The sequence below is a fragment of the Pantherophis guttatus genome, chromosome 1 (genome assembly GCF_059756535.1).
Source record: "Pantherophis guttatus breed Tessera chromosome 1, ASM5975653v1, whole genome shotgun sequence".
NCBI lineage: Eukaryota > Metazoa > Chordata > Lepidosauria > Squamata > Colubridae > Pantherophis > Pantherophis guttatus.
In genome coordinates this window covers 84746733-84772029 of record NC_142063.1, presented here as the reverse complement: position 1 = coordinate 84772029, position 25297 = coordinate 84746733, and the positions used below count along the sequence as shown (strand labels likewise).

The 25297-nt window shown below is 36.2% G+C and overlaps 1 protein-coding gene across 2 annotated transcripts in view; it reads left to right on the top strand.

Annotated features, from left to right (window-relative positions):
* LOC117665458 (catalase-like) overlaps positions 1 to 21325 on the top strand; it is a 39441-nt gene extending 18116 nt beyond the window's left edge. Inside the window, exons 3-13 of one of the 2 annotated variants that reach the window (XM_034417349.3) lie at positions 1672 to 1782; positions 2599 to 2729; positions 4657 to 4761; positions 8075 to 8200; positions 9667 to 9858; positions 9975 to 10127; positions 10761 to 10899; positions 13830 to 13960; positions 15684 to 15791; positions 18269 to 18355; positions 18780 to 21325. In XM_034417349.3, coding sequence (XP_034273240.1) covers positions 1672 to 1782; positions 2599 to 2729; positions 4657 to 4761; positions 8075 to 8200; positions 9667 to 9858; positions 9975 to 10127; positions 10761 to 10899; positions 13830 to 13960; positions 15684 to 15791; positions 18269 to 18355; positions 18780 to 18785 — 1289 coding nt within the window. In that variant the 3' untranslated portion in view covers positions 18786 to 21325. The remainder of the gene's footprint in view (positions 1 to 1671; positions 1783 to 2598; positions 2730 to 4656; positions 4762 to 8074; positions 8201 to 9666; positions 9859 to 9974; positions 10128 to 10760; positions 10900 to 13829; positions 13961 to 15683; positions 15792 to 18268; positions 18356 to 18779) is intronic. The other variant, XM_087877336.1, reaches the window with a different exon arrangement.
* The last annotated feature ends 3972 nt before the right edge of the window (positions 21326 to 25297 follow it).

Sequence of the window (25297 nt, the reverse complement as noted above, 5' to 3'; positions counted from 1 at the left end):
CTTTTGAAAGCATTTTTTTACAACCTCTTCGCCGAAGAGGTTGCAGAAAAAATGGTTTTAAAAGTAAAAAAAAAAAAATTGGCCACGCCCACACACCAAGCCACGCCCACAGAACCGGTAGTAACAAATTTTAGATTTCACCACTGCTTATGACCATTGTAGCATCCCTATGGTCATATGATCAAAATTCAGACACTTGGCAGTTGACTCATATTTATGACAGTTGCAGTGTCCTGGGATCATGTGATCCCCTTTTGTGAGTTTCTAACAAGCAAAGTCAATGGGGAAGCCAGATTCACTTCACAACTGTTTGTCTAATTTAAAAACTATCGTGATTCACTTAACAACTCTGGCAAGAAAGGTCATAAAATGGAGCCAACTCATTTAACAAATGTTTCACTTACCCTGTTTCCCCCAAAATAAGACATCCCCTGATAATAAATCCAATCTGGCTTTTGAGCGCATAGCAATAAGGCCAAGCGCTTATTTCAGGGTTCAAAAAAATATAAGACAGAGTCTTATTTTCTTGGAAACACGATAGTAACAGAAATTTTGGGCTCAATTGTGGTCATAAGTAATGAACTACCTGTATAGTAGTCTGAGAGGCAACTAATGATAATTAGTCATTGCAATATTTATTTTTGCTACTGATTTTCTTCTGAGTTTGAATTATCTATAATCTATCCATTTGTGAGAGTTTAAAGTTACGTTTTTATCTTGTTTTAATTTATGTTTGCTGGTTTTATTTTGCTAATTGATACAATTTAATAACATTTAGCTTCTTTTGTTTAAAAGATTGAAACATTAAAATTGTGGTTAATTAATCTTGTATGGCTCATAGATTTGTGAATAGAAATAACCAGAAAATATTAGAATCAGATTAAGCCTCTTTAATGTTGGAAAAAGAGATCTTGTTCTAACTTTTTTTCACTTTGTTTGTAATAGCACATTATTCATAAATCATGATTTATTCTGCTGAGTCCTTGCTTAATTGTATCATATGTACTATCATATAACATATATAAGAGCATATGTAATAAGCTGTTATTAACCTGCCGTAGTTTACTTGTCAACTTTCAGTTGACTCATAATATTTTCTCAGAATTTTTCAAGAAAATCAAGAAATATTGTATTGTCCAGAGGAAAAATTCTTTCATTTATTGCTCCAGAAATGTATTTATGATTCTGAGGTTCATATTGAGATAAGCATAGTTTCACTATGCATTTTTTAATATTTAATTTAGGTTCTGGGGTTTTTTTTTTGGCATGTAATACACTCTTTCTAAGTACATATCTAATCAAGAATGATAGGCTATAGGTAGAAATATTTAGAAATTACCATTGCTCAGTCTGTAAAAACCATTTGTATGCAATGGCTAAAATTTCATTTGCTTTACATTAGTGTGTGTGTGGGGGAAACAAGAAAAAAATAGTGAAAGTTGATTTATTCCTTTTTGTTAGCAGAATCCTTTGTTGAATCAGAGATTCTTCATTAAAAGGAGATGCTACATTTATAGTAACGATCAACATTTTTAAAAAAATCATAAGAATGTGTACATGTAAGTTCCTGAAATAATGCTTCTTCTACCATAAGTGAGATTCTTTCCAAATCTATCTACCTTGGAATAATCTTTTTAATTTTTAACAGGGTAACTCCTTTTTATTTTTCAGGAGCATTTGGCTTTTTTGAAGTGACACATGATATCACCACATATTGCAAGGCAAAAGTATTTGAGCACATAGGCAAAAGAACTCCAATGGTTATTCGATTTTCAACTGTTGGTAAGGTAACCATTTTGCAGACTTTCAGTGCATCATATTTAGTGTATTTGCTTCATATATAAAGGAGTTTCATTGTGTGTGTGTCTGTGTGTGTCTGTGTGGCATTTTAATCTATTTCAGTGGATGTTTATATGCTGTTTTTAATTGAAACTGGGCAATGTCATTTAATAAATAACACCTTGAGTATAGAATGTTATTAAATAGGCTACCGCAGGAAAGGAACAACACATGTATTGTTGAGCAAGTTTTATGAATACCCAAAATACAGGTACAGTATATTCTTTCTCTAAAGGATATTTATGTCTGCATGTATCTGAAAGACTAATTACATATAATTTATAACATTATTTGAAACAGTTTGTTTGAAATGGTTGTTTTTTAAATTTGTATAGCCCCTTGTTTTGTTTTATGTTTTTAATTGTTTTAATTTAGCATTATATTTTGTAAGCTGTCCAGAATCTGCTGAATGGGCATCTTATTTAAATTTAAATTTAAAAGAATGAAACCAAAGGTGTAAAATTAAAAAGTATTTCATCAGTGATTTTTCTGCATGTAGTTGGTGAACGTATTCTGTAAATTATTTGTGTTTAAAAGATAATTTGTAAATAATATTTCCATTTATTTAAGTCACTTCTTCCTAGCTTTCTGCTATTCCTCTGAACTTTATATTACTTCTGTGCAATTCTGTTTCTGCTCTTTATCTCTTAAATGTAAACCTTCTGTATTATAGATTCCTCAGTAAATCATTGAATTGACAATGTCGTTCAGGGTATTAGACTATGAGCATAGGATTTAATCATAGGATTTTTTTTTTAGCTGGAGAATCAGGCTCAGCTGATACAGTTCGTGACCCTCGAGGCTTTGCAATGAAGTTCTACACTGAAGATGGAAATTGGGATCTTGTAGGGAACAACACTCCCATTTTCTTCATTAGAGATGCAATGCTGGTAAATTGAAACATTATTAATATTTATGATTTGTGGGAGTCTAAAAAGTAAATAAAAAGAAGATTGTGTGTATCTAAAGCAACATCTTCTAACAAGAGCCGAGGTGGCGCAGTGGTTAGAGTGCAGTACTGCAGCTACTTCAGCTGACTGCTAGTTCAGCAGATCAGCGGATCAAATCTCACCGGCTCAAGGTTGACTCAGCCTTCCATCCTTCCGAGGTGGGTAAAATGAGGACCCAGATTGTTGGGGGCAATATGCTATTTAATATACTGTCTTTGGTGTAAGCCGCCCAGAGTCCTCGGAGAGTGGGCGGTATAGAAATATGACTAATAATAATAAGTGTCTTTTATGTTTCATAGGTTCTCTGTTGTTATCTTGATGGGTCTTCTATGCCATTTGAAAGTGTATAATAATAAAAATAAATATTCTATCTCAAATGTTCCAATTGCAGTGATGCCACATATGTGAGCACATTCAAACCATTAATTTAATGGCTCTGAAATTAACTCTAAATAAATATTCCTAACTTGGATTATTTCCCATTTAGATTCCTCTTGACGATTGTTCTACATTCAAAATGTTATTACATGGATTTTAAAGCTTCTAGACAGTGTTTAATGTCAGCCAAAATAGAAAATTGTCTATTGTTAAACTACTTGTTGCTGGATCAGTAGTATTCTCAAATTATAGATGTGATTCTTCAAAACATTTAATGGGGTGGTATGATACAATAGTATTTATTTTGCTAGGACCAAGCTTCATTTTAACTAATATTTTCACAAGAGTTCTATTAAAATGAGTATCTGACAGTAGAAGTTAACAAGCAGAAGCAATATTACAATCTTAATTATTGTACCTAAAAATGCAGTGGTTTGGTTCATTTTATTTTCATTTCTGATAATTTAATAATTGGAAGGAAATCCATAATATAGGTAATCCTCACTTAATGCCCACAATTGGAATGGGAATCTTGGTTGTGAAACAAAGTGATTGTTAAGCAATATGTGACCTGCCCATTGGGAGTGCTGCAATCTCAGCATCCCAATTGCAGACATTAAGCCATCTCTCAGGAGTTCCAGGTAAGGAGAGTGGAATGTTTTTTACAGACTCTGGGGTGGGCGGGGGCTAGTGTAGACTGCATACAAGTGTGGCTCCCCTTAGATACAAGCAGCATTTTCAGCCCCTGAATGAATAGATATTCGCAATCTGTTCCAGGCCTCCCCCACCCTGTAAGGCAGTCCACATTCTTTACTGCACCTTATTCCGTTGCTTCTCCATTCAGGAGTTGAACAATACTAGCAGGATTTTCAGTCCCTGAGCAGAGAGACATTGTTATGCAGTCTGCACCGGTCCTCCCAAGGCCTCCCCCACAGTCCTTCTTGCCTACTGTGCTACCTCTCTGTTCTGTGGCTATAAATCATCTGGGCTGAAAATCCTGCTTCAATTTTGGGTTGGATCTTTTTCAACAAGCCCTCAGAAACGAGAGGACATCCTCTTGTCTCTGATGGCTGGTTATAAACATTCCATGTTGCAAACGCTCCATGCCGAAATCCTTACATTTCAAGATATAAATTTTTCAGGAAGCCCCAAGAAAATAAAGGAAGTTCTCTTGACAGGTAGCAGCAGTGGCTTGCAACCTTCTCTACTAGCTTCCCCATTGTAATTCTGGGGAAGCTGACAGGGAACACTGCAAATGGCGATCACATGGTGTAGGGCAACCAATCATAAGTACAAACAGGTACCATATTACTATCAAGATCATGGGAGCACCGCAACAATCATAACTTTGGGCACGAGTCATAAGCCCTTTGTCAGTGAAGTTATAATTTCAAATGGTCACTATGCAAATGGTTGTTAAGCAAGGACTACCTGTAGATTTAACTTTAAGTGTATAACATTTTAATTCTTTGTTTTTGTACTCTGTTAGTTTCCATCTTTTATCCATACTCAAAAGAGGAATCCACAGACACATCTGAAAGACCCAAACATGGCATGGGACTTCTGGAGTCTTTGCCCTGAATCTTTGCACCAGGTAAGATTTTACCCCCTTTTAGTCTGTTTCTTTTTTTAAAAATAATTTTTATTAAACATTTTTTAAAAAAACAAAAAAGAATCTTTATTATTATTATTAATTATTATTATTATTATTAATGAGATTTATATGCCTCCCTATCTCCAGCCGGACTCAGGGCGGCTCACAACAGTTAAGAAACATCTAATAAAAAGTTAAAAAATTGAATCCAAATCTCATAATTTAATAGTTAAAAGTACAATTAAGACTAACAAGTTAAAATTAATCTAGAATTAATTTTTTTTAATTTTAAAATTAACAATTTTTTCTTTCCAACAATTTCACATCGGTAAAACATTTCTTACTTATCCATTTTTTCTCCCTTATTTCAATGTATCCTTTATACATATAATTCTAATAATAATTTATTTACATATATACATATAAATAACAGTGTACACAATTTCACTTCCACAATCTGCAATTTTTCTGTTTCCTCTTATTTGTTATTACATTTCTACTCCTATATCTTCCTTATTTGATCTTTCCTTGCCTTCTATCTCTCTCCTCTAACCATAAATACCATTTCTCCCACACTATATAATATTATGTTTCCTCTTTTTCTTGTATCTCCTTTGTAAGTTTGTTCATTTCTGCACATTCCAAAACTTTTCTTATCAAATTATCTTTGGTTGGTATAATATTGTCCCTTTTAATCCCTCTATTCTTCATCTTGAGCTCAGAGGAAATGACACAGACTAGGAGATACAAATTAAAAACTTGATTCTTATTATGCTTCTATATTAAATTATATTTTTAATCATAGAAAAAGTTCTAAAGAGAGAAGAGAATGGGGTTTAGTTTCTATGGTATCTTCATTTTTTAAGATAAAAGCCCAAAAGCTGCACTCAGCCATTTCTTGTTCTAGTTCCACTCTTGTAAACATAAAGGGAAGGAGAGAAAAATAGGGTAGTGTCTAGAATTTCTTGAATTCATATATTTGTTTTTGCCAGTAGAAATATGAATATAGAAATATGCATACAGTGTGTATAAAAGCCATAAATTATGGTGCAGAACAATGTTATTTATCTGTTGTTACCTTATATTTGCAAAATCAATAAAAATTTCATAACATATAATGAGCAACTAAAAATATTAAATAATAATAATAATGCTAACCCAGTTTAAGACTAATTTTTTAAAGAAAAACTCCAGACTGCTTTCAAAACTTGCTTTAGACTTATAAGAAACTATCCATCTTTCCCCATGGAAAGATTTGCAGAATCTGTGTTACCTTTATATTGTTGTAGTTAGAATGTTTAATTATGGGAATTTGTAATAGAATAGCAGTAGCTCTTAGACTTATACTGCTCCAAAGTGCTTTACAGCATTCTCTGAGCATTTTACAAATGTCAGCATATTGCTCCAACAACCTGGATCCTCATTTTACTACATACTACGGTCAGGATAGAACTCCTGGCAGAGTTAGCCTGCAGTACTGTATTCTCACCTGTATTCTAACCACTGTGTTACCACACAGTGTTAGAATGCAGTACTGCAGTAGTAAATGCTCAGTAACATAAGCTAATATTTGAAATACTGAGTTTCACACAGGCAACTCCAATTCTTTTATTTCCAGGCTGGAAAATAATTTTGGATGTTCTGAGACAGCATTAGATTTATTGGGAAGATATTGGAGATGTTTTTATTTGATTGTTGTTGTTGTTGTTAGTCGCAAAGTTGTGTTTGACCCATTGCGACCCTATGGACAACGTTCCTCTAGGCCTTCTGTCCTCTACCATCCTCTGAAGTCCATTTAAGCTCACGCCAACTGCTTCAGTGATTCCATCCAGCCGCCTCATTCTCTGTTGTCCCCTTCTTCTTTTGCCCTCAATCTTTCCCAGCATTAGGCTCTTCTCCATTGAGTCCTTCCTTCTCATTAGGTGGCCAGAGTATTTGAGCTTCATCTTCAGGATCTGGCCGCCTAAAGAGCAGTCAGGGTTGATCTCCTCTAGGACTGACCGGTTTGATCGCCTTGCAGTCCAAGGGATTCACAGGAGTTTTCTCCAGCACCATAATTCAAAGGCCTCAATTCTTTTCCTACTCTTTTTATTTGATTAATTCCTAAATTAAGTTTAATCATTTGTTGCACACAGTCCAGAGATGTTCCTTAGAAATTGTTCTTCAATTGTAGATATATTACTTATTGTGTAGCTCTTTCTCCTACACCAATTTACCAAAAGAACAATATAAATACAAAGACAGTACAAATACATCAAATAAAATTATCATGATAAAACCAACAATTTTTAAAATCAGTAATTACAGAAATTAAAATGATGGTTTGTTTTAAGAAAAAAAAAAGACTGAGAAACAGTGTTATTAAAAACACTGTTGGACTTGTTCTGAGTAGTTATTCCATAAATATTTTCAGTGAAGTGAAGTGGTATATCTTCAATTGATTTCTATAAAAAGCTTGCAACTGAACACTCCTCAGGAGTAAGAACCATGTTTTATATTTATATTTGTTTTTAAATCTCACCTTTATTATTTTTATAAATACCTCAAGGTGACAACCATACCAAATAGTCCTTCTTCCTACTTTCCTCACAACAACAGCCCTTGTTTGCTGTTGCCTCTTTCCTAGGGCTGAGAAATAGTGACTGGCCCAAGGTTACCTAGCTGGCTTTGTGCATAAGGTACGGCAAGAACTCACATTCTCCTGGTGACTTAATCATTATACCACACTGCATCCTGTGTGTAACTTTTACTTAACAGTATAACAGCCTAACTTTCTCCCTCTTTTTAAACATTTTTAATATTTTTAAAATTTTTTTTAATATTTTTAATATTCAAAGTTTAAATTTGTTTTAAATTGATTGGGGTTTTAAATCTGTCTGGGCCAAACTATTTAATTCGATTTTATCTCTGCTTTTTAAATTTTGTATGTATGTATTTTATTGTTGGCTGTTCACCGCCCTGAGTCCTTCGGGAGTAGGGCGGTATATAAATCAAATAAAAGTAAAGTAAAGTAAAGTATATATGATTGTTTCTTCCCTTAATATGTTGCTAACTGGCCCAGACACCATTTTTTCTCTGAAACATGAGTGTATGAAAGGAAGCATTCTCTACACGGAGCATAATTATTCTTGTTTCTCGAATGAATGTCCTGAAACTGCAATACAACATTATAGATATTGAGTAGGGCTGGATGAGAATATGCATGAAATACAATTGGAAAATACCTTTGTGCGGAAGGAGACAGTTGTTCAATGGAATCTGTCCTCGATGTTCTCATTAAAGATGTCTATGTATGTTGTTTTGGCTCATGTAGGTATCATTCATGTTCAGCGATCGTGGCATTCCAGATGGGCACCGTCACATGAATGGCTATGGGTCACATACTTTTAAGCTAGTCAATGCTTACGGCAATGCAGTATACTGCAAATTTCATGCAAAGGTAATTATGGCCTACTGTTACTATTTTCTCTTCTATGTTGAGCCGTCAAACGTCTGCCCTGACTGCTCCTTCTGATAATGTATCTTATTTCTTTCTATCTGTATTGACTACTATACACTACTAGCACTAAATTGCTAGGCAAAGCCACTTGCATTCATATCCATTCCTATTTTTAAATAATAACAATATTACTTTTAGCAAAAATCTTTTATTTTCCTTCAAAGCTCATGATTTAATTAGGGCATCGGTCGGAACCCTGACAGTTGGAAAATTTTACTCCTTCCATCCATAATACTGTTTTCCCTGCATATAATTTCACAATATATCCTTGGGCCTAGGTTTGTTTCTTGTATAGCAACTTTATAAACTTTCTCTTACAGCACATTTACATTTTTAATGCAGATTGCTGTTACTGGGTTGAGGCGTGCATTTTTAAAAAATAATCTTGTAGTTCCTTAATTCGGAATAGAGTCTGGGTGACTGGATGGAGCTAAGCATTTACTGATTGGATGCCCTTCCTGATTCCTATTTGAAGTTGGCAGCAGATTTATTTTTTTTATATGCTAAGAGAGAGACATCTGCCATTACCCAGGATTGTCACTGAACTCTCAACATTCTGAGTGGTGGGTGAGAATCTTCACCACTAGGCCATCACCTCGTTTGTGATGACCTAGTGGGTAACGCAGTGGTGAAATGTAAAATTTGTTACTACCGGTTCTGTGGGCGTGGCTTGGTGGGGGATAATGTGACTGGGTGGGCGTGGCCAACTTTTTTTTTTACTTTTAAAGGCATTTTTTCTACAACCTTAAGAGGTTGCAGAAAAAATGCTTTTAGAAGCCTCTGATGATCAGGCAACTCAGCTGGGATCGCCAGAGGCTTTTAAAGGCATTTTTTTTCTACAATCTTGGGCCGAAGAGGTTGCAGAAAAAAATGCTTTTAGAAGCCTCTGATGATCAGGCAACTGAGCTGGGATCACCAGAGGTTTTTAAAGGCATTTTTAAAGGCAGAAAAAAATGCTTTTAGAAGCCTCTGATGATCCCAGCTGAGCTGCGCGATCATCAGAGGCTTTTTTTTTTTACTTTTAAAAGCTTTTTTTCGGCCAAAGAGGTTGCAGAAAAAAATGCTTTTAAAAGTAAAAAAAAAAACAGCCTCTGATACTCGCGTGGCTCAGCTGGGCATGGGGGGGGGGAAGGGATTTTTGCTACCAGTTCTCCAAACCACCCGCCGCCATCACTACCAGATTGGACGATCCGGGCCAAACCGGGAGCATTTCACCCCCGGGGTAACGGTATATATTAAGAAAAACTATTTATATATTTAGTAATTGTTGGTAGCTAATTTTTCTCTTTCCATCCATAGTGTTGTATACATAATTTCACAATATATATTTGTACATAGATTTATAATTACATTTAGTAATTTTTGGTAACAAATTGCTAATTAACATAGCATTTCAATATTTTTAGACTGATCAAGGAATTAAAAACCTTTCTGTCAAAGATGCAGAAAGACTGGCTTCTGAAGATCCGGATTATGGCCTGCGTGATCTTTACAATGCAATTGCTAATGGAAACTTCCCCTCTTGGACTTTCTACATTCAAGTTATGACATTTGAACAAGCTGAATGGTTTCCATTTAATCCTTTTGATGTAACAAAGGTGAGTATATTTTTGTGACCTTTTGTCCAGTGTACAGCACAGAGTAGAAAAGGTACATTTCTATATCTTGCAAACTTAAGCTGGATATAGTAAAACATCTTGGTCATATATTCTAGGTTTGGCCTCACAAAGATTATCCTCTCATTCCTGTGGGAAGAATTATATTAAACCAAAATCCTGTCAATTATTTTACTGAAGTGGAACAATTGGCCTTTGATCCAAGCAACATGCCTCCAGGAATTGAACCTAGCCCTGATAAAATGTTACAGGTAACCAGAATAGATTTTTTTTCCTATTAGTTGCATTGTGAGACTAGGCAACTCGGTCTCTTAATCAGGTAACTTTTACAATAATGAAAACATGTTAACATCAATCTGTTTGGTATTAGAATTTTTTTCTTTGTTCCATGCTTTTCAGTTCTCACCTCTGAATGTTAAAACAATTGTAAAAAGTACACCATTCATTATTTATGTCTTAAGCTCTGGAAGAAGTTGACACAAGGAAGTTATAAGTTATATTTGGTTATAAGACGCCCATTCTAGATATAGTTATGAAAGATTGTAAATTTGTTATTTAATTACATCATTAATTTGAGGACTTCTTAGATTATAAATTACTTAAGAAAGAAAAGAAAGAGTCTGAGGGATACTAAGAAAGCATCAAAGTCATCGTTCTACTTTTGTTGCCACTTTCTGCTATATTTAACAGATATCTTTGATCTGAATCTACAGGTTTGTTTCTGGGCCATGTTCTTGGGTCCTCTGAAATCAAGACTTTTCCCTCCTGTGGAGTAGGACCAGCAATAGTCTTTCAAAAGCAGTGATGATACAGGCAGTGATGAGAAAAACCTAGGGAAAAGCTGCCTGCTTCTTCACTTTTACCCCCATGATATATTTTTCTAGGGTCGTCTTTTCTCGTATCGAGATACCCACGGACATCGTCTGGGACCCAACTACCTTCAAATTCCTGTAAATTGTCCATACCGAACTAGGGTGGCCAATTACCAGAGAGATGGATTTATGTGCATTTCTGATAACCAGGGTAAATCTGAAAATAACATTTGGGAGCTAGGTTATGCCAGTAATTTAGAGTAACTTTTGCAAGTGCCTTTTCTTCATTGACAACTCGGCTTAACTATTTAAACCATATAAACTGATAGCTATTTTCTTCTTTTCTATTTTATGTTATCTTATCAATTTCTCCCTCATTTTTATGATATGGGCTTGTAAAGAGGTTTAGATTCGGATGTGGTATTATGCCTCATTCAATATGTCCAGCAGACTAACTCTCTGCTCTACACATATATACATAGCTATAACACTTAGACTTGAATACCATTGTCCTTTCAGCACTCTCTGAACAGTTTATAGAGTCAGCATATTATCCCCAACAATCTGGGTTCTCATTTTACTGGCTTTGGAAGGATGGAAGGCTGAGTCAACCTTGAGCCGATCAGGATCAAACTCCAGGCTATCGGCAGAGTTTGCTTGCAATACTGCATACTAATCACTGTGCCACCAGAGCTCTTTGTGTATATACACAAAGCACATATTGTCATGGCCCCTTCGGAGCCTGGTTCAGAGTAATAGTAGTTGGAACTGGGATTGTTTGATAGGGATGGCACATCTCCCTTGGCATGTTTGGGGGGGCCAGGGGCTGAGAACAATGTTGTCCCAGCCCCTCAAACATTGGGGGAAATGGTCGACCAGAGAGAGAGCTGCCTGCCTGCTTGCACAGACATGGGAAGATCGGCTGCTGACAGGCAGTCATGCTGATAGGCAGCAGATCTCATCTGATGAGGAACATTTGCCTCCTCCACTTGATCCAAGGGCAAGGAGAGCGGAGTGCAGGCAAGTCCAGAGATGGACTGCAAGGTTTTTTAAATTTAATTTAAAAGTGCAAGGTTACTTGGGAGGAAATTGCCCCACCCCACCTCACAAGGAACACTTGGAGTGGAGTAACTGAAGGAGAAGCCATGGGGAGTTTGCTTTGGTGCATCAACTCGTGCATGTTGTGGTTTGCCTTGTCTTGCTTGGAAGATTGCTCTTTGCCTTTTGTTTTGGATCTAGCCCTTCTCTTGTGGACTGCTTTTGGCCTTTGCTTCACTGTGCCTTTGGAACTGCTTCTTGCCTTGGATTTTTTCTTTGCTCTGAGGACTGCCATTGTCTTGTGCCTGGACTCTACCTTATGGACTGGATTTGGAACCCTGGACCTTGCCCTGTGAGCATGCTCCTACTCTCTGGGCTTTATTTATACTATAGGGGCTGTTGTTTGTGGGATTGAGAGTGGCTGCCTTCGGGGTAGCGTGGGGGTGGAGACTTAGTAGTCATTGGAGGGCCATTTGCTGGAACATTTGAGAGAAATAAAGGACTCTCAAGAGGCCTGCTTTGCCTTGACCACCAGGGTCATAACATATATTTTGTGTACACACAAATAACAGTTCATGGAAAGCTAGTATGCTGCAAAGAAAACAGTGTTGGGTTTTTTCCCAACACTGCTTTTACACTCTATATAGGCTCTTGAAACATGTTTTGTGATCATCCTTAAGACAACCATTTTGCCAAATTTCTGAGTTATGCTCTCAAAATTTCAAATGTGTCTATTGTTTCAAGAAGGTTGGGGACTTCTGAAGTATACTAGAATATAGATAGTTTGGTTAAGCATATTATATAAACTTCAGAATCTGATTTCTGCACTCTGCCAAAGGGAGTCCTGCAGATGGCAGCAGCTTGCAAACTTCCCTGCTGGTTTCCCCATTGACCTTCTGGGGAAACCAGCAGAGTATTGCAAATGGTGATCACATGATTGGCAACTATTTATTAGCTTGGCCACTATTTGTTAGGGTGAACAGGTTGCCAAGCACCCAGATCGAGATAACAGGATGGTGCAGGTGGCACAACATTTTACAGTGGTTGAAAGTCTTCGTAGGCTGTAAAACACCAGTTCCAAAGCCGTTGTAATTTTAACAGATGTTAAAATTTAACAGATGTTAAACAACCAGTTGTAAATTGAGGGCTGACTATCAAAGCAGTAACTTTTTAAAAGAAAGTTCTGAGATGTCAAGCTTATCCTAGAGTTGAAATACAAGAATGTGATCTCAGGCAATAATTCAAAAATTACATGATGAAAAAGCTTTTGGCAGGTTACAGTCCAGGGTTGGTAGGGCAGTGACCCAAAATAGGTAAGTGTGGATATGTGTAATGCAATGATGGTGAAAAAAATTCTCTCTCTCTCTCTCTCTCTCCCTCCCTCCCTCCCTCCCTCCCTCCCTCCCTCCCTCTCATCCATCCATCCACATGTGAACGGACTCACACATATAGACACATGCACATTCTGGGTGAGCAGAGTCTGTGGGTACTGAAGTTTACAAACTATAGGCTTTCACTGCAATTATTATGTGCTTTTCATCTCAAGTGTTATATAACTGAAACGAGGTTGTATATCAAAGGCAAAGAACTTTAGAAATGGTTTCAGGGCCTACAGCCTCCCCACCTCTGATTAGCACAATATGTGTCCATTGATGTTTACCCCACAAATGATTCCAAAAACAAGCCAAAAGTTAGCATAATAAATGAATGCATTATTTTTATTACTACTGAAGCAAATTAATAGACCCACAATACTACAATTTTTACAATACAGTCATTGCAATATAGCTGTGAATCAATTAACGTTGCAAATATATGTGGGTTAATTTCACCTTCAGGGTTTTTTTCTTACGTTGTCAAGATAATTACAGGAACAGAGAATCAAAGCCCTAAATAGTTTTTTTGTTTGTTTGTTTTGGGAATTGGAAGCAACTAAGAATAGACTTAGCCCGAAGGAATTCAAGTCTCTGAAAAGGGATTGTAGAAATGCCATTAGCTTGCAAAAACAAATTTTTGGTTGTAAGACATAGTGGTGTGCTTGCAGAGCTGATACTCTTTGCTGCTTCTGTCCTGTTTCTAATGCATTGTAATTTTTTTCCGTAGGTGGTGCTCCAAACTATTACCCAAACAGCTTTACTGGCCCTGAGGAACAACCCGCTCTGAAGGAGAGCTGCGTATTTATCTCAGGCGATGTACAACGTTTTAATAGTTCAGTTGAGGATAACGTCTCTCAAGTAAATAAAGTAGAAATGCCCTGTTACAACTTACAACTATTCATTTAGTGACAATTCAAAGTTACTTTTGACCATTTTGCATACTTATGTTAAGGTTGCAGCATCATCATAACCATGTAATCAACATTTGGATGCTTGACAACTGGTTCATAATTACAGCTGCGGTGTCCCTGGATCATGTGATCAGCTGCAGTGTCCCTGGGTCATGTGATCAACTTTTGCAACCTTCAGACAGACAAAGACAATGGGGAAGGCAGATTCCCTTAACAACTTTGTTCCTAGCTTAACAAGTGCAGTGATTCGTTTAACAAATATGGCAAGAAAGGTCATAAAATGGGGCAAAACTCACTTAACAACTGTCTCACTTAGCAACATAAATTTTGGGCTCAACTGTGGTCATAAATTGAGGACTACTTGTGTTCTGGAAATAAACTGTTGGAAATGAACTGTCTCTGTAAGGGCACTTTATTTTTCTCTCTTTTTGTTAGCAAGGTAAATTTATCATCAACATTCCCTTTGTACGTCTTCCAAGCATCTAATTTAAAACAAAAAATTGAGAGCAGTTGCTTGATATAATTCTATCCTCAAGTAATTAAGCTTTGGCTTCCTATTTGCTCTCAACTTTTGTTACTCAATTTTCTCCACATGTATAAAAGGGACATTATTCGGTCTCTTGGAGTCAGTCCTCTATTTTCCTGGTTTGGCCAAAATTACTATAAGGTGCCAGTCCTCTATACTGCAGATCATTCAAAAATATTCCCTTCCCCCTTTTTATAAAAAAAATAATATTTGGAAGTAGTCCTTGACTTATAAACACAATTGGGACTGGATTTACAGTCGTAAGTCAAGGCACTCTCATGAATGGACCAGATTTTACAGCATTTTGGTGGCAGTCATTAAGCAAATCACTGTGGTCATTAAATGAATTCACACTTAAGTAAACCCATTTTTTTAAATGAGTGGATTTTTTGCCAGTAACTAGGAAACACTGTCACAAATCACGACCGTGAGATGACGTAACCAGTCATAAAGGCAAGATGGTTGCCAACAGTGGTGGGTTGCTACTGGTTTGCACTGGATCGGGAGAACCGGTAGCAGCGGTGGCGGGAGGCTCCGCCCACCCACCCAGATGCTTCTGCATATGCACAGAAGCTTCTGCGCATGTGCAGAAGCACCACACGCGCATGCGTGAACCGGTAGTGATGGGATTTGGAACCCGCCCATGGTTGCCAAGATTCTAAGATGCAGTCATGTGATTGTGGTGGAGATGCGGTATGACACTTCCTGATACGGGCTCAAAGCACCTGTTCTGTGCCTGATATAATTTTAAAAGATTGTTAAATGACCGCTTGTACATTGACTACTATTTGTTCTGTCAATAATGCCTTGAAGGAAAATTAGGGAATATCTGAGGAGGTAGGAGGTTAAGCTGCTTGATCCAGATGTGGCTCTGAGAGCTGCTTTGGCTAAAGAGGCAGTCAGTTGTTAGTGCATTGTTTATAACATATGAATGGGGGTGGGGGTGCGGAGTTAAAAGAAGGAAGAACTTTTCACATTTTAAACAGCAGAGAGAATTCCATGATAATTGTAAATAGCCATCAGTTTATTCTCATTTATTTAATAGCTGAGGTTGATACAATTCATGAAATTGGAATTGTAGAAGATTTCTATTAGGTCTGCAGAAGATATATGTATAACGATTGCTTTCACTATTTATTGAAAGGTACGGGATTTCTTTGTCAAAGTATTGAATGAGGAAGAGCGCATGAGGCTTTGTGAGAACATTGCCAACCATCTTAAGAATGCTCAGCTTTTCATCCAGAGGAGAACTGTAAGTACCAATGTAATACATCACAAGGTTGTGCAGAGATTCCAATTTGAGACGCTTTGGATTTTGGAGCATGCAGGACACACAGATATCATCTGTTGATAATTCTTTAAAGCAGCTGTGTCTTTTCTTGGTCTCACACATCTGCCGGCATACAATTCTGGATAAAGGCTTTTGATAGTCCTTGCTTAATGGATGAAGGCTTTTGATAGTCCTTGCTTAACGGATAGAAGCTTTTGATAATGACCACTCGTTTAATTATTGTTCAAAGTTATACAGTGCAGAAAAAAGTGACATATGACTTGTCTTCAGACTTATGACACCTCAGCATCCCTGGAATCACATGACTAGGATCTGGGACCTTGGCAGGTGCAGCATCCTACAGTCATATGATCACCATTTGCAATCTTCTCCGATGTTCTGACAAACAGAGTCAGCAGAGAAGCTGGCAGGAGGTCATAAATCATGGTTGTGTGATGTCTTGCTTAATGAGCATAGATAATTTGCTGAACAACCATGGAAAAAAGATTGTAAAATTGAGTGCCGTCATATGAAAACTCAGTTAACATCTGTACTGTTTTATGATGAATTTTCTGGTCCCATTATTGTGATCATAAGTCAAGGACACTCTTTCACTCTCACTCTCATTCTGTCTCTGTCGTCTCTGTCTCATTCTCTCTCTCTCTCTCTCTCTTCACACACGTGTGTTTATAGTATTAGTTAACTATATATAACTATATATAACTTATAACTAAGTTATATCTTTTCAGTTTAGTGTTATGGATTATGGAGTTATGCATGCTCTATAGCAGGGGTGTCAAACTCGCAGTCCACAGCCTTGATGCATCATGCACTGGCCACGCCCATGCCCGGTTTAGCAAAGGGGGAAAAAAGTCATGATACATCATGTGACAACACTGTGACAACACATTTTACACCCCTGCTCTACAGTATCATATTTCTTTAAATACGGATAGTTGTTGAGTTCATTTTCTTTTAAGTATAGATATTTCTTGTACTCTGTTAGATATTGTGTGTTCCAGAAGGAAAATACTTGGAAAGCATGTTGTTGAAAAATCTATGTTGATTTTTATGAAATCCAGTGTGCTTTTTCCACTTAAGTCTTGGGTCAGGCAATCCATGAGTAGCCCAGAGAATGCCTCTGATTTGCCAGTTTCTTTTCCTAGAAAAATTTGTGGTAGTGAACCTTATGCTTGGTGATACCAAACTGTAAAGATCCTTAATTTGTGAACTGCAGATAATCGGTCAGCGATTTTTTAAGGTGAACCTTCTTGTCCTGGGGAAGGAGATACAAAGGTCCCCCTGAAAGGGTGTGCTGAGGAATTTGCTGATTTTTTGGAATACAAAATTTATCGGCTTTATTTCCAGTTAGATGCTGGTGTGGTTGCCGGTCTAGTAGGGACACCTGAGGCAGGTTCTTGCCCTGGGAACAGTTTAACCCTACTACTCCTGAGGGAGTGCACAGGAACCTAGGGAGTATGAGTGCAAGTATCTGTATTTTAGACCCATCCTGGCTTGTGAAAGTTTCTCGGGAATTGACATGCGGGTGGGTTCTGGTGGTGATTAATACTTCCCTGGGGGGGGGGGGGTTGTGCCCCAGCATTTTAAGGAGGCTGTGGTCTGCCCTCTTTTTAAGAAGCCATCACTAAATTCCACTGTGTTGGATAATTTCCAACCTGTCTCCAAGCATCCCTTTTCAGGAAAGGTCTAGAGATTCCTGGATGAAATGGAATGTCTAGATCCTTTCCAATCAGGGTTCAGGCCTGGATATGGGATGGAAATGGCATTGGTCATGTTTTTTGATGATTTCTGGTGGGAGCAGGATGGGGATAATGTAAGGTGCATTGTGCTCAATTAAAGTTTTCTTCTGAATAATCCTTACAATTGTTCTGTTGGAGCCTTTTCAACATTTTAATTTGAAAATTAATAAAAATGTAAGTTGTTAAGTTTCCAGTCAAGATTAATGTTAGTGTTGAATATATTTCATTTTGTAGAAGAATAAAGACCTTATGATAAATAATTTTAAAATTAGATTTAGATATGTTTAGTTTTTACAAGTCTATGCGTATTTATCCATATAGTATGGCTGTAATATCATTATTATTCTTATTATCTCCTTCACTACCCCCTATTATTGGTATGATGATGATGACAATTCTGTTGCTTTGCATGTACACTGAGAACTTCATTGGAGACAAATTCCTTGTGTGTCTAATCTCACACAAATAAAATTCTATTCTATTCTATTCTATTCTATTCTATTCTATTCTATTCTATTCTATTCTATATAACTTTCAGCTTTTCAATTGAAAAATAGTACTTTTGTCATATCAGTAGTTTAGTAAGTACACTCCTGGTGTGTTGAAATTTCAGATATCGGTGCCTATAGCAATTGACTTGTCCTCATCAGTACAGGAATTATAAAAGTTGACCTCAACTTTTTTTTTTTGCCAATTTAGGTGAAAAACTTTACTGATGTTCATCCTGATTATGGTGCAGGCATTCAAGCCTATCTGGATAAACACAATGCTGAAGGAAAAATAAAGGTAAGAAAACATTATCAATTCAGATTGCTGTAGAAAGTAAGTAAAGAATAAGCAATTTGAAAATAGATTAAGGCAGAGATGCCACAAATGGCTGTGGACAGGCTTAGAGGAGGAATGAGAAGAGCTTGAAAAACTCTTATGTTTTTCTATATAACATACAATATCTGGAATTCAATTTTAACAAGGGATATTAAAATATTCCATTTCAGTGGAATTACAATAGTATCTATAAATATTAGTATCACTATGGTTTTTGTCCTTATACAGATATACAAGTATAAAGGAGTAGTAAAGAAAGGAATCTGTTAGTATTTCATGTATATAACTGTATATAAAGAAAGGTGTGCATATATAACTGTCTTTAAAATAAATTATGTATTTTATATTAAGACATACTAATTGTTTTTTTAATTATGGTTTCTAGGATTAAGTTCATACATAATACACAAACTTCATTCACTGGAAAGGAGAAATCTTATCTGTAAATGGCATGATCTATCATTAGCAGTCACATTGCAACTGTTTATCTGAAATCCCTCAATCTGGAAAATGAGCTATGAAAAGCTTTACATGTAATGGAATTACCTGCTGTTATTCTGTTAACTGCAGTACATAACCAAGTGTGATTCTGACTATAAAAACAATTTGAATTCACCATATAGATTGTTAATGCTGAATACAACCTGGCAATACATTTGAAATACATTAGAATAATAACTTTTGGTTTATTTTTGTGTATTAACATGTTTTATTATTGTAATCCTGCATTTATTTAGCAAAAGAATATACATTGTTATGATTGATACCTTTTATTGGCAGTGCTGGCTTTTGTATTGCATATAACAAATATTTTTCAAATCTCCACGTAGTACATTTAAAAACTATTGTAACATATTTGAAGGAGAATTATGTTTAAATGTGAAACTTACTTGTACTATGAAAGCTTTATATATAATGGTATTATGTTCTTATCTGTTAGCAGCAATACAAAAGCATTCCAATTTGAAGATCTTTTTTTAAAAAAAACTATAGATAATTTAGGCTGAATGTGTGTTGACAATAATTCTGAAATGGCATGGTTGAAATATTAGTGCAACAATTGTGTTATTTTTGCGTAATACTCAAAACATGATTTCTATTCATGTAAAAAATCTCCATTTATAAAAGTAAGACCACACCTGGAATTTACTATGACCAATTTTGGTCACCATACTACAAAAAAGATGTTGAGATTTGGAAAAAGTTCAGAGAAGTGCAACTAAGATGATCAAAGGCCTGGAGACTAAAACATATGAAGAACGGCTGCAGGATTTGAGTTTGGTTAGTCTAAAGAAAAGAAGAATTAGGGGTAACATGATAAGCAGTATTTCAGTACATGAGGGGCTGCCACAAAGAAGAGAGGGTCAAATTATTCTCCAAAGCACCGATAGACAGGACAAAAAACAATGGTTGGAAACTAATCAAAGAGAGAAGCAACCTAGAATTAAGGAGAAACTTCCTAACAGTGAAGACACTTAACCAGTGGAACAGCTTGCCTCCAAAAATTGTGAGCGCTCCATCACTCGAGGTTTTTAAGAAGAGTCTAGAGTCTATTATCTGAAATAGTATAGGTTCTTCTGCCTGAGCAGGTGCTGGACTAGAAGACTTCCAAGATCCCTTCCAGTTCATTCATTTTTCATTTATTCACTGACAGAATATATATGCATACACACACCCATACATGCTGTATATACATACACACATTTATATCTGTTGTTGGTAATGCTGATATTTTTTTTATTTAATTAATCAAATTTATATAGCTACCCATCTCACCAAAGATGCTTTTGGATGTCACACCATAAATGGGTAAAACCACATTATAAAAGCCACAGATGCAAAAATATATAAATGGTAGATAATATAAAAACAGGCATACAAACCCTAGACAAAGAGAGAGTAAAATAAAACTAGCTACCTCAGGAATGGAGCAATTTTAGCAAGTCTTTAATTCCCTGAGAACCCCAGACCTGATACTATAAAAGGTTGCGAGAGCCTTGTGGAATATCAAAAGGATGAAAGTAACAATTTTGCAGTAAAGAATATTCCATAAAATGAAGGAAACGCCCCTCCCCCCATGCTGATGGTACCTGTAGCATGCCTACTCTGGCAAAATGGGAAAGACTAGGGAAAGGCATTGTCTGAATAGCCCAGTTACATGCCATGAAGGGCTTTATAGGTCAAAAACAGCATCTGCAGTTGAATTGGACTGGAAGCAATCTGACAACCAATGCAACTCACAGAGCAAAGATATAACATGCACTATTCTAAGAGCACACATAACTGCTCACGCCACTATTTTTTGTACAAGCTGAAACTTTTGATATTCTTCAAGAGCAGCCCCATATAGAATTCATTGCAGTAATCCAATCTGTAGGTGAGTTGAGCATAAGTGACTAACTGTGAGCAGTGTCTGCTGATCCAGGAACAGGTGCAATTGGCACACAACACAAAGCTGTGCAAAGTTTCTCCCAGCCAAGACTGCCACCTGCTCATTGAGGAAGAGTTGTGAGTCTAGGAGGACCTCCAAGTTGTGTACTGGGTCTTTCTTTGGACAGTTAATCCCATCCAGCACTAAAGATGGCATTGTCCTGGAAACCATTGGGCCCCAAAATCCAGAGCCATTGAGAGTCAAAATCAGCCACTCAGACATTTTAGTAGTGTAACAAGTAAATGAAATAATATTATATAATTACTACAATTAGAGCAATTTTAAATAAAGATACACTGTGTATGAATCTGTGAATGAAAACCTCCATTCATACTGTACACTTAAGAATGATTAAACAATGGATTATGCTAATTGCAAATTCTCCTTGTTCTTGGGTTTCTTTTGTTGGTTCAAGATGGATGACAACAGCAGACTTTTGAAACAATAAAACTGGAATGTTTTTACAATGCTTATTCTACAATAAAATTCTCATAAATGTCTTAATGCCTCAATTCTCTTTTAATATTCTGCTAATCTACTAATCATATATTTGCTTTTCTGTTATACTCTAAAATGGATGAGAGTGTTCACTCATGTTCTCAATGCATCACTTTTTGAGAGCCACAAGAGTGTGTGAGTGAGAGATAGATAGATAGAGAAATGAATATCGGTCTATAGTGAGGATAAAAAATAAATTGAGTTCTGTTACAAATGAGCAGGTTTGGAATGTTCTTTTTCTGATAATGCATTTTTGGAGACCCATATAACTCCTACCCTAACCCTCTATAATTTTATCATTTTAGAATGGAGTTTTGGCAATTATATGACTAAAACTCAGCAGTATATTCCGAGAGGGCTCCATGGGATTCAGATCCAGCATATAGGAGCTCCATGTAACTCTGGGGTTGCAGCCTGCCCATTCATCTTGGTCAAACTAAATGTGGCTTATTTGACTTGGCTTAATGAATTATGTAAATTCAAGCATTGTTTATTCAGGAAAGTATACAGTAGTTAAAAAATTATTTATAGTTAAAATTATTCCTGAGAATAATTCACACAAGAATATACAACAGAATTGAAGAGTATCTAAGTAACACACAATCTTGATACACTAGATGCACTATTCAGCATTCAAGTTCTTGTACAGCGCTGTAAAGATGTCAATCACAGTGTTTACATGTGCTTCATCGATTTTGAAAAAGCATTTGATAAAATAAGACACAGCAAACTATTACAAATCCTGAACAAGTAGGACTAGATGACAAAGACATCCGAATCATAAAGAATCTATATTGGCATCAGATAGCAATTGTGAGACTAGGTCAAAAATTCTCAGATGATGCAGAAATACAAAGAGAGGTCAGATAGGGCTGTATTCTGTCTCCGCTGTTGTTTAATATCTACTCTGAGTCAATTTTCAACGAAGCACTGGAAAACATTGATGCTGGCCTCAAAGTAAACAGTGTTCAGATCAACAATTTAAGATATGCTGATGATACAGTTCTGCTTGCCAGTAAGCATGAAGACCTTCAGCTCCTCATCAACAGTCTCAGAAATATCTGAAAAATATGGCTTGAAGCTTAACACCACAAAAACCAAAGATCATGGTTGTCAGCAAACAATTTACCACTGATAAATTTGGAAGGAATACCACTAGAAAAAGTTGAAAGGATCATGTACTTCGTTTTTAATTTACATGAAAACTGGGACATGATCAGTGAAGTAAAGATGAGGATAGAGAAAGCTCGAACGGCATTCTTCAAAATGAAAAAGGTCGTCTGCAGTCATGACATAAGCCTAAGACTGAAAATCAGGCTTGTCAGATGTTACATCTTTTCTATCCTGCTCTACAGAGTAGAGAGTTGGTCTCTGACAGAAAACCACTTGAAGAAATTAGAAGCATTATAAATGTGGATTTACAGATGGCTGTTATGTATAAACTGATTAACAAAATCACAAATGAGATGATAAGCTGCCTGGGAAAGCAAAGGGAAATCATCAGAACCATTAAAAAGTGAAAGTTAGAATATTTTGGACATGTGATGTGACACCCAGAAAAATACTGCATCCTTCACTTATTCCTCCAGGGAAAGATTGAAGGCAAACAAGGTCCAGGCAGAAGAACATTGTGGCTTCAAAACCTAAGGGACTGGTTTGGACAAAACTCAGCAGCACTTTTTCATGCGGCTGTTGACAAAAATAGGACTGCCAATATGATCGCCAACGTCCGATGACTGATATGGCACAACAAGAAGAAGAAGAATTAAAAAACCGTAGTGTATGACTGATTTACAGATTCTCATAAACCAAATTTTCTATAACCTGTTCACCTTGGTTAATCAATTATATAAACATAGCATAACACAAGCAAAAGTGGCTATGGTTAACAGTGCAGCATCCATTAGAAGGTACTGAAGTCTTGCCTCATTTAACTTAAACTTCTTACAATCGCCATGATTTTTCTTTCTTATTGTTACTAATAATGGAAATGACTTGGAAATGGAGAGAAGCAGCTGAAGCAGTAGACTAATATATGTCAAAGCAATATTGGAATGAATTCATCATGCAAATAATTTCAAATCTGCACACATACTACTATTCTGTTTTAGTGTTACACGGTAGAATTCTCTGCATGGATAAAAACAGTCATTTCATTGATAGCGTAGATTCCACTAATTTTTTCATCTTGAAAATGACAAAAGTGTCCAGTTCCTTTTATGTAAGTACCGTGTTTCCCCGAAAATAAGATCCTGTCTTATATTTTTTTGAACCCTGAAATAAGCGCTTGGCCTTATTGTCATGTGCTCAAAAACCCAGTTGGGCTTATTATCAGGGGATGTCTTATTTTGGGGAAAACAGTGTATCAATTACTGGACTTCAAATCTTTAATTCAAATCCTTTAGCAAAATAAGCATTGAATCTTAACACTACAGTGTTGAGCTGCTGATTTGAATCTGGTTCCATCTGCTGGTGACAAAAGTAAGTACTTGAGAAAAAAAAAACCTCAAATGAAAACTTATGAGTAGTTCTCAATTTACAGCCAATTCTGTTGCTAAGGAAGACAGTTGTTAATTAAGCTTTCCCCCATTTTATGACCTTTCTTGCCACACTTGTTAAGTGAATCACTGCAGTTGCTAAATGAGTAACATGGTTGTTAAGTGAATCTGGCATTTCCTTTGATTTTGCTTGTCAGGTCACAAAAGATGATCATATGACCCTGGGACATTCCTAAGTCATTTTTTTCCAGTGCCATTGTAACTTGAATGGTCACTAAATGAACTGTTGAAAGTTGAGGACTATCTGTATATTCAATACTAAAAGCAAGCCATAGCTAAAATATACTTTTCAGTATTTGCATGTGTGCTTATTAATAGCAATAGCAATAGCACTTAGACTTATATACTGCTTCATAGTGCTTTACAGCTCTCTCTAAGTGGTTTACAGTCAGTATATTGCCCCTAACAATCTGGGTCCTCATTTTAATAACCTCGGAAGAATGGAAGGCTTAGTCAACTTTGAGCCTGGTGAGATTTGAACTGCCAAATTGCAGGCAGCCGGCAGGCAGGAGAAGTAGCCTGCAGTACTGCACTCTAATCACTGCGCCACCGTGGCTCAATAATACTGAATAATACTCAACTAATACTTTAGTTTTGCACATTTGAAATATTCAAAGGTATAAAAATATAAAATATTGTTCCAAGAACTAGATATTTGGTTAGTGTCTGTGATATAAGATCGATGAGGGGAGGAATATATATCACAAATTTGGAGAATGAACTTAAAATGAACACTCACACCTTTGATGAATTATGACACTTTTAGTATGAGTAGGGAATGCATTTATGAATCAGGTTAGTGAACTATGTAAAATTTTATCAATTTTACTTAAAATTGAAGTTTATTGTAGCACTATTACTGATTGATTTTAAGTGATTTATAGTGTTCAGAGATATTGCTGTATGCAGTTTAGAGTTGAGCGATTGAAATGGTTTAAAATGATTGGTTCTGTAATGAAAAAGGTTGCCATTTTCCACACAATACTTACATCTACTGTACATCTGAACATGTGGAATTTGAAAATTTGTACTAAGAGAGGCCAGACCTCTCTTTCTGAACTTCCAATAATTTCTAGCATATTTAAGCAAAGTAAATTAATAATTAAAAGTCAAAGAAAATTTCAGAAAAGTATCTATCTGAAATAATATTTCGGGGAGATTTCTAAACTCATCAGATTGTTCTGTTTCTTTGAATACCTTCAAAACCACAGTACATTTTCTGATAGCATACTTCGTTGCTCCCAAGCAAACCTAGGGATGAAATAATTATATAACTTCAAGCCAGTGTTGTTAGTTCAAATGTACCTTAGATGTCTAATCAAATCTCTAATTCTGCTGTTCCCAAGACCATTGACAATTGGTTATCAATTGTATATACAAAGAACTGTTATTTAGATTGTGGCAACTGTGCGTGGC